At 39.5% G+C, this 23,339-nt stretch overlaps 2 protein-coding genes across 2 annotated transcripts in view; one reads left to right on the top strand and one right to left on the bottom strand.

The window, feature by feature from the left end:
* The window catches only part of nhsl2 (NHS-like 2), a 139,236-nt gene extending 132,079 nt beyond the window's left edge, over nt 1-7,157 (bottom strand). Inside the window, exon 1 of the mRNA XM_030430751.1 lies at nt 6,243-7,157. Within this exon, the coding sequence (XP_030286611.1) occupies nt 6,243-6,345 (103 nt within the window). The 5' untranslated portion in view covers nt 6,346-7,157. The remainder of the gene's footprint in view (nt 1-6,242) is intronic.
* A 6,822-nt stretch (nt 7,158-13,979) lies between these two features.
* LOC115589685 (serine protease 27-like) lies at nt 13,980-19,418 on the top strand. The gene is made up of 6 exons (XM_030430754.1): nt 13,980-14,056; nt 15,070-15,087; nt 15,352-15,514; nt 16,962-17,218; nt 17,316-17,449; nt 18,162-19,418. Exons 1-6 carry the CDS (start codon nt 13,999-14,001, stop codon nt 18,567-18,569), a joined length of 1,038 nt encoding a protein of 345 aa, XP_030286614.1. The 5' UTR covers nt 13,980-13,998; the 3' UTR covers nt 18,570-19,418.
* Nucleotides 19,419-23,339: the final 3,921 nt, after the last annotated feature.

Below are 23,339 nucleotides of genomic sequence, written 5' to 3'. Positions count from 1 at the left end.
AGTTACCCAGGTAACTTGTGCATCAGTGACTCACGCATGCTGGTATATCATGTCAAAGTCAGCAGGGACGGGAGATGCAAAATTGAATATCTTGCGTCAAAGAATGAATCTGTGATTGTGGCTTGTGATAAAATTGTCAACCGCTGCCGTCCGGTCCATTTGGAGGGGTACCGCGGCCAAAAGCCAGACCCCAAAGCTCGACACTGCAGACCTTGAGTTTTTCGAGGGCTAGTAGACATTTGATTCCTGGTGTCTAACTTATACCTTTGTCACACTTAGCTAAATTAAGGTGTTTGGCTTACATAAATAATATTGGCAAAAAGTATGCATCTGAAAATTATCATAATATGACCTCTTTAAAAATCTTTAGGAAACAGATTACCTCAAAATTACCAAGTTAAGTACACTTATTAAAGATGTTTAAACGTTTTAGCTTGCACAACTTAAATATTATATTCTAGAGTTGCAACATGAAGAAATCTTTCAACATATCCGTTTGAAGAAATATGAATATGCGCAGTTGGGTTGATTAAAATAAACATGCATGGGTGTTTCATTTCCTCTGAATTACACAGAGTAGACAACTATGAGCTACACTGGGTGAAAACAGTGCAGTTTGGCGATGATGTAATATATTATTAATTGTGGTTGAGATTTATATTGCCAGCTAAAGCTTCTATACAACCTCTAATAACAGTGTGCTAAGCTTTCTTGAACCTTATGTGTCACCTAACCTCGAGGTTAAGAAGTCACCTGTCTGTATTCACTTTTATGCAATACAAAAAATGTGTTATTGTCCTTTACTAAGAAATTTTGTGAAGCTGTACGCTCATCCTGTTCATTTTGCTTATTATGTTGCCTGCTTCAACTAATAAATCAATATTTCTGAAGCACTGAATCAAGGGGGTGTCCCTATTGTTATTCATATATGTATATTGTTTGGCTCTTTTTGTGTACAAGAGAGAAAATCTGAAATTTTTAACGAGCATTGTTGTGCATCTAAAATAAAATTCTAAAGAAAAATATTGAAATGTCAAATATATGACTTTGGCGAAGAACTAGACCAATCTGACATTGACCAGTTCTTTCACCCCCAGTCTATCAATTAAGAGGCGGCACTGTCTTAACGTCAGCATTTGGAGCCAAATCTTGACCACTTATAATATTAACTCTTGGATTATGATGTAAATCTTGATTTTGTTGGCACTGAGACACCTTTTCTTAAAATAAGACAGTGTTAGTTGTAATCAGGGTTCATAAGTAGTTCAGTGTTTCACAAACCATTAAGAAGCATCTCATCCCTCGGCATATCCTAAAACTTATCTCCACGGTATAAATATCCATAAAAAATCTCGTCTCTGTGCTGGAAAATCTAGATCTAAATCTCCACAGCCTGTAATGAAAATGAAGACAATTAAACCTCAGAAGACCTCTGCACGGAGAAAATGTACTCAAGTACAGCTGCCTGAGGTGAACGGGAGTTCAGGGGAAGACTCTCGGAAATTAACGAAATCTGCTGAATCGAGTGAAAGCCAGCTGAGGGAAACACTTTAATTAACACGAAGAGTGTTCTCCGTCTGCTGAACAACAGACTGAGGACTGTTGATATCTGGGCCAGCAGCTGCCTGCAGGCCGGAGACGCAGGATTGGGAAGTTGCCGTTTTGCCAGGTGGGGAATATGAATGTGGAAAGATGCTGTTTCCTTTTTCTCAAAATGGTGATTGAGGTGCCCTTGAGCAAGACTTTTTAAATTATATTTCCCCTTCAGTCTATCTAAGTGGGTTTAAAAGGTTTTAAAGAGGGTAAAATATTCATTAAATGGCTTGTTTATTTATTGCAGATGTTATGAAGAGATCTGAAAAAATACAGTAACATTGTGTTTCAAACAAGATTCCTTTCATGCTGCCTGTTCCCATCCCCTCTCTCTTTCTTCTCTCATCTGCGGTGAGGTTGATGTTTTAACGGCTGAATAAACTCGAGTCAACTCAGTGGATACATTTCGTCCAAATCGGTGCTAATTGGTGGTTGTGTACGAGTGTGTGTGTTTAAGTGTGAAGTCAGAGTGTCCCTGTGGTCGTGCTGCTGTTACATGACAAGAGGGAAGTTAATGAGCAGCAGAGACACTTCACAAAGTCTTACATGTGCTCCTATATACACGGGTACAATAAAATATGTGTCGTCAGTAGTTTCTGTTTCAGTGTTTTGTCCTATTGGAAGAACAAAGTGTAACTCTGATGCCACAACACTGCACCAAAAGTCTAAATGTCAGGCCTGTTTCCTGCCACTCCACTGCCTGCAGCTCCAGACCCCCCAGGCTGAGTGTGTGTGGACAAGGCAGTCGGACTTCCTTCATCCAGCCTCCCAGGAGTTCACACCAGGAATGACACAGCTAATACTTTGCAGGCGGTGAAATGCAAGCAGCAACAATCTACAATCAGAGAATCTTATATATAGATTTAAAACTGACATAAATAATGTACTCAGTGAATGCCTTAAGGTTTTAATGTCATATAAAGCAGCTACTTGAGCTTCATTAAACCAAAAAATTTATATTTTAGTTCCCTGAACCTGGCAAATTACTTGTGTTCCTTAAACCTAACCAAGTATTTTAGTTTCCTGAACCCTTACGAAGTATTTGTAGTTTTGTAAACCTACAAACTTATTTTTGTTGCCTCAACCTAACCAAGTATTTTAGTTCCTTAAACATTATCAAGTAATAAAGTTCCTTACAGGTATTTTCGTTCCCTAGACCTCACAAAGTACTTAAGTTCCCTGAACCTAGGAAAGTATTTTAGTTCCCTGAACCAAAAAAAATCATTTTGTTTCCTCAACCTAATGAGGTATTTTTATTTCCTAAACCTAACCAGGTATTCCCTAAAGTTCCCTGAAACTTATCAAGTATCTAAGTTCCCTAGACCTGACAAAGTACCTTAGTTGTCTGAACCTCAAAAAGAACTTTGTAAGGTTTAGGACAAGTACTTTTGTTTATCTAAACCTAGCCAAGTATTTAGTTCCCTAAACCTTAAGGGTATTTTAGTCCCATGAGCTTAAGAAAGTATCTTTTTTCTCTAAACCTTACAGGTATTTTAGTTACCAGACCTAACAAAGTACTTAAGTTCCCTGAACCTAACAAAGTATTTAGTTCCCTAAAACATAACCAAGTAATTTAGTTCCCTGAACATAAAGTGTTTTAGTACTAAGAAATAAATTATTTTTGTTGCTTAAAGCTTTATTTGGATCAGACTGTTGAATATGTGAGGAAAACAACACACATTAGTTTAACCTGATGTTTATTTGACTGTTACAACTTTGAGGATCAAAATGCAACTTTAACTTGATTTTTGGTGTAAACACAGGTGAAAATCATGGATGGCATTTAAATACCACAACACTTTTAATGATATTTAGGTGTTTGAAGCATTTGAAGCTTTCCACATGTCATTTAAGTCCAGTTATTCCTCAAACAAGGCCAGTTCAACACAGAAACATATCACCAAAATTGTATTTGAGACCTCGAGTCCTGTTGTCCACAGGCGCTCTAAGTTCACTGTTCAAAAGCGGAACACATCTGATAAACAGAACTTTGTCAAGCCATTTAACAACAAACTGACATAGGAAAAACTTAACCACCTATCAAATAAATTTTGTTATTTTTGGGTCAAAGCACGATGCTGCAAAGTCCCGTGAGAACATGTTGCTTCCCTCTTCATGCATCCTCTTCAACAACAACAGAGTTTTTAGAGGACACAGACAAAAAAGCTCATTTAAAACTTTGGGGGACACTCAAATGTCAGCGTGTGAGATGGCTCTTTGGTAGCTGTTCAAGTCAGACACACAAAAGATCCAACATGGAGACAGATGGAGAGCTGATGAGTCAGTGTCATCTCGTTCCATTTTCCCCTTTAAAATCCTTCAGTAAATCTCCTTCAGGACAACAAACATTTCAAGGAACATTATAAACTGTCTGGGAGCAGTCTGAATGGAGCTGCCATGTGAGGAGGGCTGCAGCAGACCTTCCTTTAGCCTGAGGCTGGTTGACAAGAACAAACACCAGCTTGTTGTATTCCCCTTTTACATGACAGAGCAGGACTTTGTCTCCCCATGAAACATCATACACCATCTGATATCAGCATGTTTGTGTTGTTCCTGGATCATTGTTATTAATGCTCATCATTGAGCTGACCAATCACAATGTTGTAATGTCACAGCTTAGCAACTCAGGGAAAAAGATCAGAACATCATGCACGTTACAGAAGTTGTCCTTTCTTATACATATTTCGTGTTGTGATTTGGGTGTATTTTAACCCAAACCATTTTTTCCAAAATCTAGTCAAGTATTTTAGTTCCTTAAACATAACAAATATTTTAGTTCTCTAAACTTAACAAAGTATTTTAGTTCCTTAACCTTTGCCAAGTATTTGTGTTGCCTAGATAAGTGTTTTTGTTCCATCAACCTCACCAAGTCTGGTAGTTCCCTGAAGCTAACAAAGTATTTTAGTTCATTAAACATAACCAAGTATTTTAGTTCCCAAAAACTAGTTAGGTATTTTTGTTTCTGCAACCTAATCAAGTATTTTAGTTGCCTAAACCCAACCAGTCATTTTAGTTCCCTACATTTAGTCAAGCATTTTAGTTCCCTAAACATAACAAAGTATTTGCATTGTCTAGGTCAAGTGTTTTAGTTCCCTCAACCTCACTAAGTATTTTAGTTCCCTAAACCTAACCAAGTATTTCAGTTCCCTAAACTTAACCAAGTATTTTAGTTCCCTAAACCTAACCAAATATTTAAGTTCCCTAAACTTAACCAAGTATTTTAGTTTCCTTCATCTAGTCAAGTATTTTAGTTCCCTAAACTTAACCAAGTATTTTAGTTAAACCTAACCAAATATTTAAGTTCCCTAAACTTAACCAAGTATTTTAGTTCCCTAAACCTAACCAAATATTTAAGTTCCCTAAACTTAACCAAATATTTTAGTTTCCTTTATCTAGTCAAGTATTTTAGTTCCCTTAACCTAACCAAGTATTTTTGTCACCTACATCTCCCACCCATGAGAGAAAACTGGAAAGAAATAGAAAATAATAAGTTAACGGTCTCTTGAGGGAGCATTCTGTAACTTTGATTCTATTTCCTGCATCCAAGCTGTCAGGAACATTTGGCGTGTCCCACAACAACCACATACGACAAACCACCAGTGAAATAAGAATAACAATGCTCTTGATAGATGAGAATACAGCTGAATAATACGAGCAACAGATGTTTGATAGTCAAATGATTCAAACTAGCATGTGTGTCTCAGCAGAGGCTTGTGGTTCTGGTAATGTGTCCACACAGATTTGTTCCCAGTTTGAACGCGTGTCCCGTTCAGCTGCCTTTTACATCATTTGTTTGGAATGAGTCAAAGTTTCATATATTACAGACATCTGTTTATTTTGGCTTCTAGTGCAAAGTGAGCACTATTTTAAATTTTTTTGCATTATTACATCTTCGGTTGGGACTCACAAAGTTAACCCATGTAAGTTAGAGGTATACAAGCAAACATAAATATATCTTTTTCTCGTAGTGAGTCATAGTTGTGCAAAGATTGCTCTCATGCCTCTGCACAGCTGATCAATCATGGTGCAAAGAAGGACTTAATGTCAGATTGGCGGTGTCAGAAATGTTATTGAACATCCGACAATCATCCTGCCACAAACAAGTCAAAACAATTTGCAATCTTTAAATTGCAGCAGAGGTGGAGCTCCAGCTTTCCTTCACAAACAAATATTTAAGTAGTAAATTACTATGAACTTTCTAATAGGCCATCGGTGAAGTAAATTTCCTGTTAAAACAGCTCTTTCAACATTCACTATATACTTTAAAACAGCACTGATTTGTTTTCTTTTGCTTAAGTTGCCTGCTTTTAAAACTTGCAAATCTTACATAACCGTGGTGCAATACCTTTAAAAGCACAAGTGTGAGACTGAAGCTCGTCAACATGCAGACATCATCATCAATTATAGTTCAGGATCTAAAAAATGCATCGAATCGTTGAGGAAAAGTACAAAAAAACATGCAACATTTTTTCTCTCTGCGGGTTTCCTCTTTCAGTCTCCACTAACACACACACGGCGAGAAGGCAACATATCGATGCGCTTACTGACACCTCGACAGCACACCTGAGAAGAATGCGGCAAAACAAGAAGGAACGAAAAACATGGGCACAAACTGGGCAAACACACACACACACACACACACACTCTACCTTTAAAGAAATGCACTCTGAAGGAGGTGTCTGAACTCTTCTCTTCATCCTCATCACCTCCCGTCCTCCCCTGCGCTGGCGATCGCCTCCTTTTCCAACGCATCCCCCTCGATCAATCAATCAAATCTAATCACTCTCCTCCTCTCTATCCGTCCGCTGGTGCTTCCTCTTGCTTCACTCCCCCCCGTTCTCCACCTCCTCCTGGCTCCTCTCTTGCTCTCTTTCTCTCTCCCCCTCCCTCTCTCCCATCCTCACCCCTTTGATGACACTTTCTCTCCCTCTCTCTCTCTCTCACGTGGTCTCTTTCTAGCAAGAGAACTTGCAACAGTGACAGTTCATGTGATACACCGAGCCCAGTGTGTGTGTGTGTGTGTGTGTGTGTGTGTGTGTCTGCAGCAACATGTGATTCCAAACGTCACCATCAGTGTCCGAGTGTTATATTTGTGTGCGGTTCGTGCACTTCGCCGTATACGACTATGAATACATTTGTAACTGCAGCGCGGCCTCTCTCGTTCGCCACGCTGCAGTTAGTTCTGCTGCGTCAGCCCTGCCCACACACACACATACACACACACACATACACGCACACCAGCAGGGAAAATACACACACAAACATGAGGCAACAGATGCCAAATACACACACAAACAAACACACACCTACGCACACTTTATGTTGTGTACAGCGAATTCAGCGTTTCTATTCCTAGTTCCCGTTGTCAATAGCTTGTGTCATGTTCTTTCATCTCACTTTCAAAGATGCAACTTGTGTTTGTTGTTATGGATTCATCTGCTGACTCTGGTTGTTTGATTTAAGATGTGATATGTAACATTTCTGCATCCAACTAAATAAAACCGACCAGACCTTTGTTCTGTAGTCTGTTGAGTTGTGTAATCACTTTAACGTAAATGTTTCTAGTAAAGTTTAAGTCATAGAAAGCCAAATGTTTACTCAAGGGAGAGGTGCGTTTCATTTGGTCTTCTGAGGGAGTCAGAGAGTGAGGGAGGAAGTTGGTGTACGAGACTAAACGTAACATGAACTTCACCTCAAGCTGTAAACGTCAGCAGCGGTGGTTGTTTAATGTTGTGTTCATCGCCAGCAAAGAAAATGTATCACCCTGCTTTAAGAGTTTAATCGCCTCAAACAGCTAGATAACTATGCTACTTACTCACCTACACTAATGTTGATGTCATGTTGTCAAAATGGAGGACAAAAGCAAGTATTGTGTCCTGAGTGGTCTAAACTGAACCCAGCACTCACCAGAGAGCCTTGTTCTCTCACATCTTTATCCCCTCTCCTCTCTGTAACGTTACGTTCCTGAAGTAAACTACAAAAGGAGTTTGCCTCCGCTGAACACTGCTGCAGTCAGGTAGCTATACAGGAGTGAAGATAAATCCACTTTTTAATCCCAAAAGTTAAAAAGTAATCTCTGCGCTCTGATTAATCTGACACGACTCCGAGTGTTTCTTCCTCCAGGACGTCTGGATCTGCACCAGACTCTCTCTAAAATTACATCACTTTACTGTACCACAATCTTTAAAACAACACTTATGTGAATGTGAAGACAAAGACGATGTATGGTGTGATATCACGATGACAAATAATATCAATACCGAGGTATTCATCTAATATATTGATATTTGTCAGTCCAAGCATTAAAGAGGTGCTGGATATGAAAAATAAATAGTGTAAAGCCACAAAATATTGTATTATTATTCAAAGGCCAAATCACCTAGGCCTAAATTGAAAGAAACAAATAAGTGAAGGTATATATCATGTTTCAACACAATATTATAACCAATAGCACTTTAAGTCATGAAGAATTTAAGTTGTTAAGGTGTTTCGCTGCAGCTGAATTTAAAAAGTAGTTTACATTTTTGTGTGTTTGTAGTTTATTATTTGGTATATGTCATCATCTTATACTTATAAACACGTTTGTACTAACTTCATTAGGGGGTGAAAGCACCAAAAACAGAAAAAATGGAAGGGTTGGTGCAAATTTGTCGAACTTTTAGTATTGAAAATGTGTGACTAACTAACGACATTACAAAAATAGTGCCAAATTGTGTCAAATTAATAAGGCTTTTATTACCGTTATCTCTTCCAGGGGGTTCAATTATAACGCTGAAAGGGTTAAAAGTTGAAATCCGCTATGATTTGAGATTGAGGCATTCAAGTGAAATACCCACCATATAATCAGCAGAGCAGAGTTTCCGCAGTGAAGGGAGAGCAGTAAATAGTGTGTGTGTGTGTGTGTGTGTGTGTGTGTGTGTGTGTGTGTGTGTGCGCGTGTGTGTGTGTGTGTGAGACAGGGCAGAGTGCCTGCCTCACACGGGGCACCAATGAGCTCAGAGGGCACACAGAGGACACACAGCAACAGACACACACACAGGCAGAAACACACAAATATGGATTAATAAGCAGCACAGGTGACTAAAGAACAGAAGGAGACCCATTTACACCAGACTTATAAACGGACCTGAACTCACAGAATACAATTCAAAACAAAAGGTCTGTTGAGACGCTGAGCAGATGTTTGTGCAACATGTGAGAAGCTAACGACTCTTTGGCAAACAAAGCATTGCTTTTTTTGTAAAACATTTATAACAATTATTCACAATTATTCAGTTTGATCGTGCTGAATGTTTGTTTTCGCTGCAGGACAAAAATTCCAGCCCTCTTAATCGCTGCACGTGTGTCTAATTTCTGCAGGGATTCAAATTCTGGTGTTGGTTCACTGATCGCTGTTTCCCCTTAATTGAAGACATACTTAACGAATCAAAGTTTTGTAAGCAGACTGATATTGGAAACGGCACCCACAAAAATGGCGTCAAGCACGGACGACATTAACAAGCTGTACAGGTTGGCACATTTCCTATCTTATTGTTACTTTAACAGGGATGATGCACAATACAGTTACCTTTAAAATTGATTTAAAATGTTTCTCTAATTTGTGATTGGTATATAATTCCACGTCCATTCCTTTCAGTGCTCCCTTGTAGAAATCATTAAGCGATTGCAAGCTGACAAATATATATATAAACAAGCTTAATCATCATATTTCTACACTATTCATGATGATTATTAAGACAACAGCAACAAACACACTGATACAAAACAAAGGGACACCCACAACCACACAGAGTTTAGCGAACAAAGACACAAAATGGCGTTTCATCTGACTAAACGTGACTCATAAAGAAAAAAGAAAAAAAACACCAGGGTGTTAATACGAGTTGTTTACAAACACACACACACACACACTGTTTGTTCACACCACGTCCAAACCGCAGAGCCTCCTTGCTGCCAGGTAGTGGGAGGCATGGACACACACACACACACACACATCAGGGTGTCCAGGTCCATGTGTTCAGTGTCAGGACTGCGTGTTCTCTTATTGTTTCCCTCCTCTACTAAAGCTCACGCGCTCAGCTTCCTCATCACGACATCCTGCCAATAAATAACTTACAGCAGCCAGAACAGCTCTCTGATCCTCCACAGCGCTCTGCTTTAGACATTTTAAATCATTTAAGTTTTGAACATTTTAAAGCTCAGTCAGACGATGTCGCTGTTGAGCTCAGATGCCATGCGGAGGTGCAGCGCTTAACTTCAATTTTACATTTTTTATTATTGCACTTTTTTATCTGTCTACCCGAGGCTTGTTGGAAGAGTGGGAGTGGATTAAGGGGATTTTTACAGTATACACAATTTCACATCATTTTGGAGCATTTTATTTTTATATCTGTGCACAAATAAACCTGACTCCTGTATATATTTTGTTTTCCCAACTTATTCTTGCAGTCAGGATCAAGTGAGTTACATCATTTGATTCAGGAGAAGCTCATTTTACAATCCGGCTCATTTGAAGTCCAAGCTGTTCAGAAAAAGTAAAGTTTCACGGTCACACTTTAAGCCTTGATGAAATTATTTTATTTAAAAGTGAAAGTATCTAAATAAAAGCACGACATACCAATGGCTCATGTAAGGAATTTGTTTCACATGCAGCATCTGCAGTTACAGCATTCTTCTCTTGCACATAGGTGAACTTGAATACTTTGCAGGTGCATATAAGACACGTGAGAAAAACACAGGCTTTAAGACAGACGCATTTGACTTGATCAACAGGTTCGCAAAGTAATGTTATATACCTGCACAGTAATTAACGTGCAGGTACATATACGACATGTGAGAACCTGAAGTTTCAGCCCGGCTCATTCAAAGTCCCACTCTTACATTTCTTTTGTCTGAGAATTGATTCATTTTCCATTTTCGGTGTTTTGTTTAACTGTTATAACAGATGGAACCTCGGGAAGTTTAGTTCTTAGACTTTTTTCTCAAGACATATATCATCCACTGAACAAGAACAACAAAATTAGTTTGGTTACAACCAGAAGAGCCAGTTTTCTCGATGAATCAATGCTGCAGAACAGAAACTAAGGAGCCCCGGGATGTTCAACTACCGAATCTTTGGGATGGTGGCCAGCCTGTCCTACAGTTGGTAGTGAGACTCTTGGACCTTTAAGTAGAAAACTTAGAAAATGTTTTCATCTGCATGAGAGTTGTGTGATTTTTTAGAAACATGTAATCTGACAACTGATGTTAAAGTTGTCATTCTCTTGCTTTTCTTATACAGACTTGTCTCCTTGTCTTCTTTCCTTATGGTAACACACATACACCAGGTAACTCCCTCCATGATGAAGTGATACCCCTCTCTTCCTCTCTCTAATTCAAGCTCCCTCTCACACACACACACACACACACACGCACACACACACACACACACACACACACTCCTCTCTGTCCGTCATCTGGAAGTGATTGCGTCCACCATTACAGCATGCCTTGGCCAGCGTTGAGTGTGTTGGTGTTGACAGCCAGCTTTTTGTCAGTTATAGCCTTGAGAGAAATACTCTGCACACACACACACACACACACACACACGATGGTGGTGCTAACTTGCTCATACTCACGACAACCATCAGTCTCTGTTATATGATAGAGCATTATATCAAAAAAGATGTGAGGGATAAGTAAATCCAGGTCACCCTGAGCAAACATCTTCATCTCATTATCAAAGAATGGCTCCACTACTTTCATTAAAGCAACATTACGTAAGGTGAATAAGAAGAGACAGCACCTACATTCTACCTTCTAATGAAAAGGTGGAAGTTATGAGTGATGAGTCACTCCCACACCGGTGCTGCTGCATTCTCATGTCACCTTCATGTCGTTCAGGACGGATTATAGACATGGAAAGACTCGTATCCGAGAGATATGTGAGCACTGTCATCATCTGTGCGTTGTGTGAAGGTTCAAAAACATTAAAATGTATAACCATATACTGAAACTCCATGCCTGTCAATTTGAGTTGAGTCTGCAGCGTCCATATTTGTTGGTTTTTAGGCACTTCTATACAAGCAGCAAGTCAGATTTTCATCAATACGATAAATGTGATACAACATGAATGCAGCATCATGGCCAGCAGCTTTACGTCAACAGCAGCTTTACGTTGTCAGCAGCTTCACGTGGCCAGAAGCTTTACGTCGACAGCATCTTTACGTCGACAGCAGCTTTACGTTGTCAGCAGCTTCACGTGGCCAGAAGCTTTACGTCGACAGCATCTTTACGTCGACAGCATCTTTACGTCGACAGCAGCTTTACGTTGTCAGCAGCTTCACGTAGCCAGAAGTTTACGTCGTCAGCAGCTTTAAGTCGACAGCACCTTTACATCGACAGAAGCTTCACGTGGCCAGAAGCTTCACGTGGCCTGCAGCTTTACGTGGCCAGCAGCTTTACGTGGCCAGCACCTTTACGTCGACAGCATCTTTATGTGGCCAGCATCTTTACATCGAAAGCATTTTTACGTCGACAGCATCTTTACGTCGACAGCATCTTTACGTCGACAGCATCTTTACGTCGACAGCAGCTTTACGTTGTCAGCAGCTTCACGTGGCCAGAAGCTTTACGTCGACAGCATCTTTACGTCGACAGCAGCTTTACGTTGTCAGCAGCTTCACGTGGCCAGAAGCTTCACGTCGACAGCATCTTTACGTCGACAGCAGCTTTACGTTGTCAGCAGCTTCACGTGGCCAGAAGTTTACGTCGTCAGCAGCTTTAAGTCGACAGCACCTTTACATCGACAGCAGCTTCACGTGGCCTGCAGCTTTACATGGCCAGCAGCTTTACGTGGACAGCATCTTTACGTGGCTAGCATCTTTACATCGAAAGCATTTTTACGTCGACAGCATCTTTACGTCGACAGCATCTTTACGTCGACAGCATCTTTACGTCATCAGCAGCTTTACGTCGACAGCATCTTTACATCGACAGCATCTTTACGTCGATAGCATCTTTACGTCATCAGCAGCTTTACATCGTCAGCAGCTTTACGTCGACAGCACCGTTACATCGACAGCAGATTTACGTCGACAGCATCTTTACGTCGACAGCATCTTTACGTCATCAGCAGCTTTACATCGTCAGCAGCTTTACGTCGACAGCAGCTTTACGTTGCCTCTGTTAGCTGATGTTACTTTATGCCTTATATAGCAAACATGTTTTACCTTTATTTTCCCCGTACTGCTTACCATTTTTGTCAGTTCTTAGTGTTTCAGTCATATCTCTTGATTGCTGGTCTTGCTTGTGGCTGCGTGTCTATGTTGGTTTTATTCATTTTACATCTATTTCAAAGTGTTGTATTATGTTTTGTGGGGGTCTCTGAATAACTGACCTGAATTAATATTAGGGCAGAGACAGATAGATGGATAAATATTCCCCGTCCTGAACGATCCGATCATAAGTGGACAGTTTCAAGCCTGTCACTTCACACCTGGCATTAACATGTGATTCGACATGTGTCTTCAATGACCTCTTCTGATAGGATCTCACTTCCCTGCCCTAAATGCAAATATACACCTACATCAATGGAACGAACGGATATGCTTTTGCAAAAATAAAGAAAAATATTCATGTATAACATTTGCCAAATTGAGAAATAGGCCCAAACAGTTAAGATTGTGTTGTAGACAGTGTTTCATACAGTTGATACAGTTTCTCCTAACGCAACAAATCTAAAATTTTGCGTTTTTTCAAGGGAGTCTGGTGACTTTCTCCATTTGCTGACAATACGTCAAATTCTTTAATACATTTTGAGAAAAAGTGAAATCGGGGCAACTCAGGACTGCGGATGTACGAAGTGTTTTTTATGAATAAGTGGCATTTTTTTACACAACTCACCAACAGACCCGCTTAATTCAGAATATGTCTCATAAAAAGAGGCTAAAAGCAGAAGCAGCGTTAATTGAGTGAAATCATGAATCCTACATTTTTACTCTTGTGGCTGTTCAGTAAAAGTTGAGAACATTTTCCCAGTCACACTTTAAGCCTTAGTGAAATTATTTTACTCAAGAATGAAAATGTCCTTATAAAAATTCAACATATGTATGAGGAATTTGTTTTCACCTGTTGCGCAGCATCTGCTGTTAAAGCATTCTTCTCTCATACGAAGGTGAACTTAAATACTGTGAAGGTACATATAAGACGTGTGTACTTGTCTTGACACAGGCATCAAGACAAACATGTTTGACTTGATGCTCCTCCACAGCTTCATAAAGCACAAGTAATATCAATAGGAAAGTTCAGTGAAGTGAAGAACTGATTCTGAGGGTTTAGTGGACGATGGAATGAGTCTGTGGGTGGAGCTGAGGAAAACAAAAAGGTATTTAAAGTTGAGGACAAAGTGAAGGAGGAACAGTTAAAATGGCTCTCTACCAGTTTATGTGTGGTTTAACTGTGATGATCATTCTCTCATCCAAAGGTAGGAAGACACATGCAATATTTCACATTTTTTCTTATTGATCAATATCAAAAGATGGAAGAAGTACAAGACTATGATGTTGCTTGGACTTAAAAAACTGCTCATGTATAAGTGCAAACATTGCTTTTTAAATGCTGCTTTTCAATGTAGTTATACTCCAACTACTCACTCTTTGAAGTGATGATCATCTTTGCAATGTTAAAAGGTTTTCTTATAATTTGCTGCCTAAAAAACGACAAAATAATCCTCCTGACTGAGTTAGAATAGAAGTAACTTAAAGCTGATGTTCTCTTTCATTAACTATAAAAAACAAAATGACTGATTTCTGGGCTCAAGAACATAATAACACGATTCAAATTAATTTCCTAGCACATTATTTAAATGATTTTAAACAGGAATAATGGTATGAATGCATGATTTTAACAAGAAATCAGGATAATCTCAATTGTTAAAAAGATAAACTGCTAAATTTCAGGCGAATTAAATGTTTCATCTTACTTGACAGACTTTTGAGTGCATGTGCAACAAAAGCAGATTTCTATTATATAATCAAACAAACTTAAGTACATTGGAGTTAGATTTTATATTTATCTTATTGGCCCACAAAGAGAACATGAACAACCCATGTATTTTAACAAAAGTCTGAGTCTTATGGGAGGTTTCCCCCAGATTTTATAAAAACAGTAAAAATAAACTACAGATTAAGATTTGGGAGCTAATATTTAGTTTCCAAAAATAGAAAGTAATAATTCTATCAAATCAAACCTCAGATAGATAAAAAAAATTAAAAAAAAAGTAATGAAAAGCTAAAGTAAACAAATAACACAACAAAGATTTGTATTTTTACATCGGAGATGGACTCCAATGGATTGGTATTGACAATATTTCAAGAACATGTTGATGCTAATGAATAATCACATATTCAGTCTCTTTTTCATGTGTTATGTCAAATGTGTGAAATATGCTTTGCCCTGAAGATGGCTGCTTACATTTTTCTTTGTTCTGACTTTCAGGTTGTCACTCAATTCCAAGTAAGCATCCAACTTAACAAGTTCTGCAAGTTTCCAGTTTTGTTTCCATCTGTCAGCTACAGAAAATGGATATTATGGATATAACTGTGTTATTACCAGATTCAACATTGATACTGTTCACACCAGCATCCAAGTCACTTCCTCTTATCATTACCGAATAGTTTTAGTCACGTGGTCTTGACCATATCGTGAATTGGTCTTCAACGTGTTAAGCTATGAGGTTTTTCTGTACTCCATGTTTTAACTCTTTTCTCCTCTGTCAAGAATGTGGTCGGGCTGTGAACAACAACAGAATTGTTGGAGGTCAAGATACACGTCCAGGAAGTTGGCCCTGGCAAGTCAGTTTAAACACTGACAAATTTGCAGTCTGTGCAGGGTCTCTGATTTCTGACGAGTGGGTGATGACGGCTGCTCACTGCATCACAGGGTGAGGGAACACTGGTGGAAGTTTTTTTTTCATAAACATCATGTTTTTGGTTTGTGAGCACTCAACAGGACTTGATCTAGTCACAGTTCCATCCACTGTAGCTCAGGGATAGTAAACTAGCTACAGAGAGCATTGCTCCCAGAGAAGTTAGTTGTATAGTGTGTTATACATGGATGAAATAAACACAGTAGAAGAAACAGAGTTTGTGAACCACAAAAGAAAAAGCTGCTGTTTTCCAATTGGCCAGTTAACTTCTAAACCCATGGTTTTAAACCCAAGGATGAGACTGTGGAATAAGTTGGTACCCTCATCATCTGTTGTTACTACATGCCATGTTTTGGGAAGACATCGGCAGATGTAACAGCTTCTTCTTCTCCTCGCAGAGCAGACACAATTGATAAATTTAGTTAAATGTTCGCTTCTTGAAAATATATTCAGAAAAGGGTTTCCATCTCCCTTTAAATAAATAAATGACCCCCCTCAAACAAGTGGTTTTTTTTTACTAAGGATGTATTTTCAACTTTTGTCACATCCATCGACCTTTTCCAATGCGACACTTCAAAATGCATATAAAAAAAAGTTACTTGAAACATGTTTTATCGGTACAAACGAGAAATGCAGGCCAACAGGGCTGCTTTCACTTTTTTCTTAAAGACAGTTTAAGTCTGTTTTGAAGGTGTCTTGTAAAAATTACATCCCATGCATTGTTTCTTGTCACCTGTCAACATGGGTGAACATGAGAATTATAGGTCCTGCACACAGGAGGAAACTCCAGTGTCCACATTCCACCTGTGATATACAATACCTGCATGTCTACAACGCCACGACTCAATCCCACAACTAAGGAAAAGCGCGAAAGTCTTACCCAGACTGAGATAAGAAGGCCAGTTTTTAAGGGTGTCTTAACTAAACAAAATCTACTGACGGGGACAAATTTGGACATTATTTATGCTGGTTGCAATAATTTTTTACTTTAGGTACACTTTAAGATACATTTCAAATTAATTTCTTCACACATTTTGTACAGTAAATGATTGTCGACGGGATTAAAGGTGCAGATAAATCGTTTTCCGAGATTAATTTGATAAGAAATAGGTAAATTAACTCGAAAACAGGGCTCCAGACACCGTGAGGTTGCAATGGTACGCCTAATTATTCAATTTAGGTACCAGCACATAACTAAGGTGCACCTAATAATATATTTAAAGTTAATTCCTTTACACATTTTGCCCAGTAAATAAAGTAATGGGAATAAAATAACTTTAATTGTTAAAACAATAGTTAAAGTGATGTTTAAAGTGCATTGGGGTCATCAGATTTATTATCCAGATACAGATTTTAATACCAAGTGTAAATAAGGGCTTAAGTATCGCACACTCATTCATAACAATCAACGGGTACAGTACAGTGACAGATTAACAATTTCACTTCTTTTTTCTTCGAAAAGTGAGAAATTATGGGCAATTGTGGGCCGCAACAACCAGTCTGGTCCGAACCCCAACGAAGAGTCAAGAGGAATCGTTCAGTCTGTAATCCATCCATCACACGACTTCATCACCGAAGACAACGACATCGCTCTCTTGAGGCTGTCGGCCCCAGTGAACTTTACCGACTACGTCTATCCGGTCTGCTTGGCCTCAGCGAACAGCACCTTCCACAACGGGACGAGCAGCTGGGTTGCCGGGTGGGGTGAGAAGGGTGATGGTAAGCTCACAGACTCACAAAACAAGTACCTAGATGTGTCATAATGTGCAGTTTTTCCAACCAATTTGTAACTCACCTTTGAAATTTCTCCAATCAGGTGACTATAGCGACATCCTTCAGGATGTGAATGTACCAATAGTGGGAAACCGTGAGTGTACATGTGCCTATTATGGAATCACAGAGAACATGATCTGTGCCGGGCTCAGAGCCGGAGGGAAGGATGCATGCACGGTGAGGCAACCGACACTGTTTCTGTATTTATTATTTCATTTTAGAGTCGGGTAGGTTTACAGTTTTACCAGTCCAGTCTGGTGTACGAGCTAAAAGCAGTTATTATAGTTACTGTAGTTAATTTTCAGTGAAATTTTAGGCCATTCTTTGACAAATTGTTGCTTTTATAGTCTTATAGTCTTATCATCTAGTTTTTGTTGATGAAACCAGATGTGACTGATTAAGTGACGGAACAAGAAGATCAATATCAGTTCTGTGCATTCAATATAGAGTAAACTCCACGCGCAAGCTAGCTACCTAACAAAAAATGAAAACATTTTTTTGAAAACAATGGTTTTGGTCAACTTTAGAAGGAAAAAAACTTTAATATCCAGAGACAAATCCTCCTCCCTCACCTCCTCCTGGATCTTTTCGTTGAAATATACCCATGGTCGCTGCTAATGCTGCTCTGTAGATCTTCGATCTTGATAGTACTTATAGTACTTATACTATGCAAGATATACTGATTGATTATGTAGTAGACAATTCCTGTGTTGCTGAAATTCTTTTACTCACTTTTCTTGTAGGGTAACTATTTTTCTTTGCTTCCAACCTCTAAACTAACTTGGCTAAACATGAGTAATCAATCAACATCGATGTTTTTTAGTCAGACAAAGATAAGAAAGGTTGTAAAATATATCTGTCAACAGCTATCATCAATCTCTCTCTGCAGGGAGACTCAGGAGCTCCTCTGGTAACAAGAATGGGTCAGGTCTGGATCCAAAGTGGAATCGTGAGTTTTGGTAGAGGTTGCGCTGAGCCTATGACTCCCGGAGTTTACACCCGAGTGTCTCAGTACCAGGACTGGATCAGCAGCATCGCCGGCAGGAACACATCAGGCTTTGTTACCTTCACCTCGCCTGGAGTCGACAGCGATGTAAACTTTACCTGCCCAACAAAACCGCCCCGACCTTCCACAACATCACCCAGACCTCCCCCAACCATCTACACCAAAACCCCTGTCGTTCCAATCACTGACAAGGAAGGTGACAGTGTGTTCGACAGTGGTGAAAATGTGATGCACTTCTCTCAGTTCATCTCACTGTGTTTGCTAGGGCTTTCACTCCACATGCTCGCTTAAAATGAAGGTGTGAAAGGTAAAGGTGTCTCATTAAGTGTGTTTCATGAAGAACCTTCTTCTTTTAAACTTGTGATAAGAATACACAACTGAAGTACTGAGATTGTTGACAAATAAAACAACAAACTCTTTACATGAAGTGTAATGGTTTGGGATTGTTTGATTAATTTGTCTTTAATTAAGGAGTATCTTAACACCATATTGTTTCACCATTAACACCTGAAACACACCTCTGCATCACATAAACCACTGGAAGTCAATAATACCAACATTTTAGGGGGTGTTGAGTTACTCCTTAATTATTGTCTTGTTAAAATGTTTAAAATCTGTATTCTAATGAAAGGTTATTCATTTAATGAAACTGCAGGTGGTTGGGTTAGGTAAATTTAGTTAAACATCATACGTTTTTATAAACTGCAGTGCACCTTTCTTTAATATTTTGTCTTGTCTTGTGGGGAAATTTGTTTTTATTCATTTGAAAAAAACTGAAAACAAACATTGTTTATTTTGGTATCCTTTTGTCGACTGAAAAACAAACTCTAAAACCACACGCACACATTTGACAGTTGAAAGTTGAAAAGTTGAAATTGCATAAGCTTTAGCAACAAAAATAAAATAGTTCAAGGTCATACTTCTGTGCACCTGACAGGCAAAAGTCCAACATTCATTTTGCTTTAAGCTCCATTTTTGGTCCCCACCACCTCCTGAGGTAAAATATATCCATCTTTAGCTGCTGAACGCTCTCTCGGTCTCACTTGCCTTTTCCATACTTTTATGGGAGAGCAAAGAAACATGGGTAATTGAATCCTTAATAAAGGTAATGTTGACAACCAATTGCTTGTCCAACGACAACAGATTTGTGTGTATTCATTAAGGTCACACACACACACACACACACGCACACGCACACAAACGCATCAATATTATCACTATATCTTCACTGGTGTGTGTAGTCTCACTTGTGTTTACATTCTGCTGCCATCATGGACTTTACATCTGCTCTTTGAACAATGTGCCTCCATTGAGACACACACACACACACACACACACACACACAACCTGAGCCCTGTCTGGATCCTCTTTCCTCTCCCTCCTCTTCCTCTATGATAGGAATCTGCTCTCTAGGAGATGGTATACAATGTTAGGACTACACAGACTGAAGGACGGACAGATGGACGACGTGTGTGTGTGTGTGTGTGTGTGTGTAGCAGAGAACAGGAAAGCATAAAAGAAACAGAGGGAAAAAAGACGTCTTGTAAGCATGATAGACGACAAACTGGAAAATCTGCACACATAAAAACACTTGTAGGAAACTTGCTGGACCCAGAGGAGAGAGTGCTGTTCTGCACATGTACTGTATTTCATTACACACACACACACACACACTGGGCCTCTTCCTGCATTATATCACTGCTGTTACTCAATCTCCTGGACTCGTGTGGTATTTGTTATTTTTCACAGTGTGGAGAAATTGGAGGATTTTAGGATCTTTGTGGCGATCCGTCAATCTTTCTCCGCCGCTCTTCTTCTGCAGAAACACAATCTTTAGCTTCCTTTCTACTCTGACACACTTTTTTGTTCTCGTGATGTGTCCCATAAAACAAACATCAGAGCCCCTGAGAGAGAAGCTGATGCAAAAAAAGGGTCAAGCTTGATTTAATTTAGCACTTGTAGGCAGTGTGTGAACATATAACATAACATAATGGAGTCGTAAGCAGATGACAGTGTTTATTAATACATTATCAACAGCTATAACTCCTCCTTTGAGCAGCCAGAAGTGGAGGCTAGTGTGTTAACATTTAATAAATGATAATACACATAACAGAGTAGTAATAATGATACCAGCTAATACGTCCAGTAACGGCTTAAATGCCGTACTTTTACCTGTAATGGAGTATTTATAAACAAACAAAAACATCTTCATATGAACAAATAACCACAAACTGAAGGACAAAATAGGACTGAGGGCCCTAGTGTTACCCACAAGGCACAGCAGCGTAATTTCACTCATTATTTAAATCTCCCGCAGTCTTAATGCAGTCAGATAATTTGGAGTAAAGCTGCTGTCCTCCTAATAAATCCCGAGCTCCATCAGAGCTGTCTAAAAAGTTCCCTCTGTCCTGTCAAGTTTACAATTACAACTTTAAGTTTTGTTAAATGTGCTTTGATATTTGTTACACTGGCATTAAACATTAAAAATGACTGAACACAGCCTCTCTAATCATATAAATCAAAGTGTATGCGTGCTGTTAACCCATGTATATGGCAGCATCTTACCAACTGAATAACGCGCTGTGCAAATACAGGAAAGATACGGTGGCATTGAGTTTAGACCAGCTTTTTGTTGGTCTATGGTGCTTTCTGCTGCCTCAAGATTGCAATATGCCATCAGTGCACCTGACCACACCTCATTTTTAGACCAACAACGTGGGCACTGGGTGTGAAAATTATAAATGGGTCCTTCAGAAACTAGCAGTGAGACTTGATAGAGCCCTAAGACTTGGAATAGTGCATGCTTTCAAAGACTTTTGAGAGTTACTGTTTTCTGTTGATTTTGGAGACTTTAAATAAGAGACATAAAGAAAAAGTCAAACTATTACATAACAGTTATCAATCTCTTGGCCGTGTGATCTACCCATCCTTCCCCCGATGCCGTCCTCTTTTCTTATCTCTCCACTTCTTACTTCCTTTTTCGTCCTTCTCTTTGCTCATTCTCTATCTCATCAGCTCTTTCTTATCGCTTCCTCTCCGGTTTTACTTATTGGTTAACGCTGTCGGCTCTATCATTCTCAATGTGTGTGAGAGAAAGAGAGAGGATTTTCCTATATTAATACCGTACATTGGTTCATATTCCCAGAAAGTGTTTCCTGAGGGACGACCTTAAGACTGCGAGCTCAGCAGAGTGTGTGTGTGTGTTCACGTCTTTTGACAAATTGTTGCTTAGATTAGAAAAAGAAATACTACATGAAGTTCACAGCAGGAGACGCACACACACACACACACACACACACACACACACATAGGACATGTTTGTTGTATTTCATGGAGGCCAGTTGCTAAACAGATGGTTGCCGTGGTAACCCGTCCAGCCCAAAAACTGCAGTTGGAGACCGGGGGGATTAAAATTAAAAGAGAAAAGTTTAACTTCTGCGTGTGTGTGTGTGTGTGTGTGTGTGTATGCCGGGCTCTCTGCCAACACAGGAAGTTCTTAGTAGGTTCGACTCTTTTACCCAAATCTACACAACTCACTTTCGTTTTCTGGAGAACAACAGCACTTTCTCTCTCTGTCACACACACACACACACACACACAGACACACACACACACACACACACACACACACTCTTCCCTCTCTCTGGGGATAATTAGCAGCCACATGTTGACCACAGAAACCACAGAGGGGCCCAGAGCTCCACCTTCAGCTAATCCTCGCTCCTCACTAATCGCACTCACCCACACAGAAAACTGAGCATGTGCAGACACACACACACACACACACACACAGAGGGAAAAATGTCAACACACACACACACGCTGCAGAAACACACACTCACACAAAAGGCATGGAAAACACTCGGCAGTCCAACAGAAACATTCGGTTACGAACAATCTACTACGGTTCGTCCACTGACCTTGAAAACACACTCACTTGCACACACACACACGCTGATCTGTTTTAATGATGTTCTGAGAATTACCAGCGGCTCACAAAACTTTCAAACAAATGAAAAACATGATGGTAATATGTTTCACGTGATATATAATAAAGATTACAATCTTCTTTATGCTCTGCACGGATCTAATGTGTTCCTCTGCGGCCATTTTTTGTATCGTCTATGTGTGTTTAAGTCAATTAAGAAGTACTTTTATCCTTGTGGGTTTCAAAGACTTGTTCCTCATTACTGAAGGATTTTCATATTGCCATATTTTGACTGACAGGAGTGGTTACTATTACTATTACTTCATAAAAAGTTTTTATTTGTGACCAGTACAGGAATTTAAATCTTTTAAAAAACATTGTGTATCTGGACAGTTCAGGGAAGTAACAAGTATCACAAGCTGAAAAATTGAAAATTGACAATAGTTTTTAAAGCTTTCTTATTTCTGCAAAATGTTTCTGTCATTTAATGAATAACTCCACTTGTTCTTTAAAAATCAAAACATTAGATTCCCTTCCGGCGATTAGTCAGCTCTGAATATCGAGTCTAACTAGCAACTGAAGTGGATATTAATAAATGAAAGTCTTTCTCGTGCAGTGTGTTGGAGTGATGGCAGGAAGTTTGTGTGTGCTGCTGCCCTCTGAATCACAGGCTGTAGGAAGATAGTCGGCGAGGGAAGAGGAGGAGAAGTGAAAGTTTTGACCCTGAAAAGAGCCCGTGGCCTGAATCTGTGATCAAAACCAACATTGCCAAATTCATCCCTCGCCACTGAACACATCGTTTGTCGGGTCAGAACCTCGATATATCTTTTTTTACCAAGGAATTTTTCAGCCTCCTGTATGTCACTGTTCTTCAGGAATAAGAGGAGGAATGAAAAGAAGTCAGAAAAGTAGAGAGGGGGAATTTCAGAGGGGCCAACAGGGAGGGATGTTGAGTCATGTGGTTGATGTCCACCCGTGGGAACGAGGGAGGCGAGGAGGAGGGGAGGAGAAGAGAAAAGAGGGGAGTTAAAGCCTCTTTCTCATCCCCTCATCAACCATTTGATTTTCACAAGAGCATTTGGAAGAAATCAGTATCTTAGAGTGACAGATTCAACTAAAGGAAGGAAAAACTG

This window comes from Sparus aurata, chromosome 10 (genome assembly GCF_900880675.1).
Source record: "Sparus aurata chromosome 10, fSpaAur1.1, whole genome shotgun sequence".
Classification (NCBI taxonomy): domain Eukaryota; kingdom Metazoa; phylum Chordata; class Actinopteri; order Spariformes; family Sparidae; genus Sparus; species Sparus aurata.
Note: the sequence above shows the minus strand (reverse complement) of the source record. Positions and strands in the feature narration are given on the sequence as shown.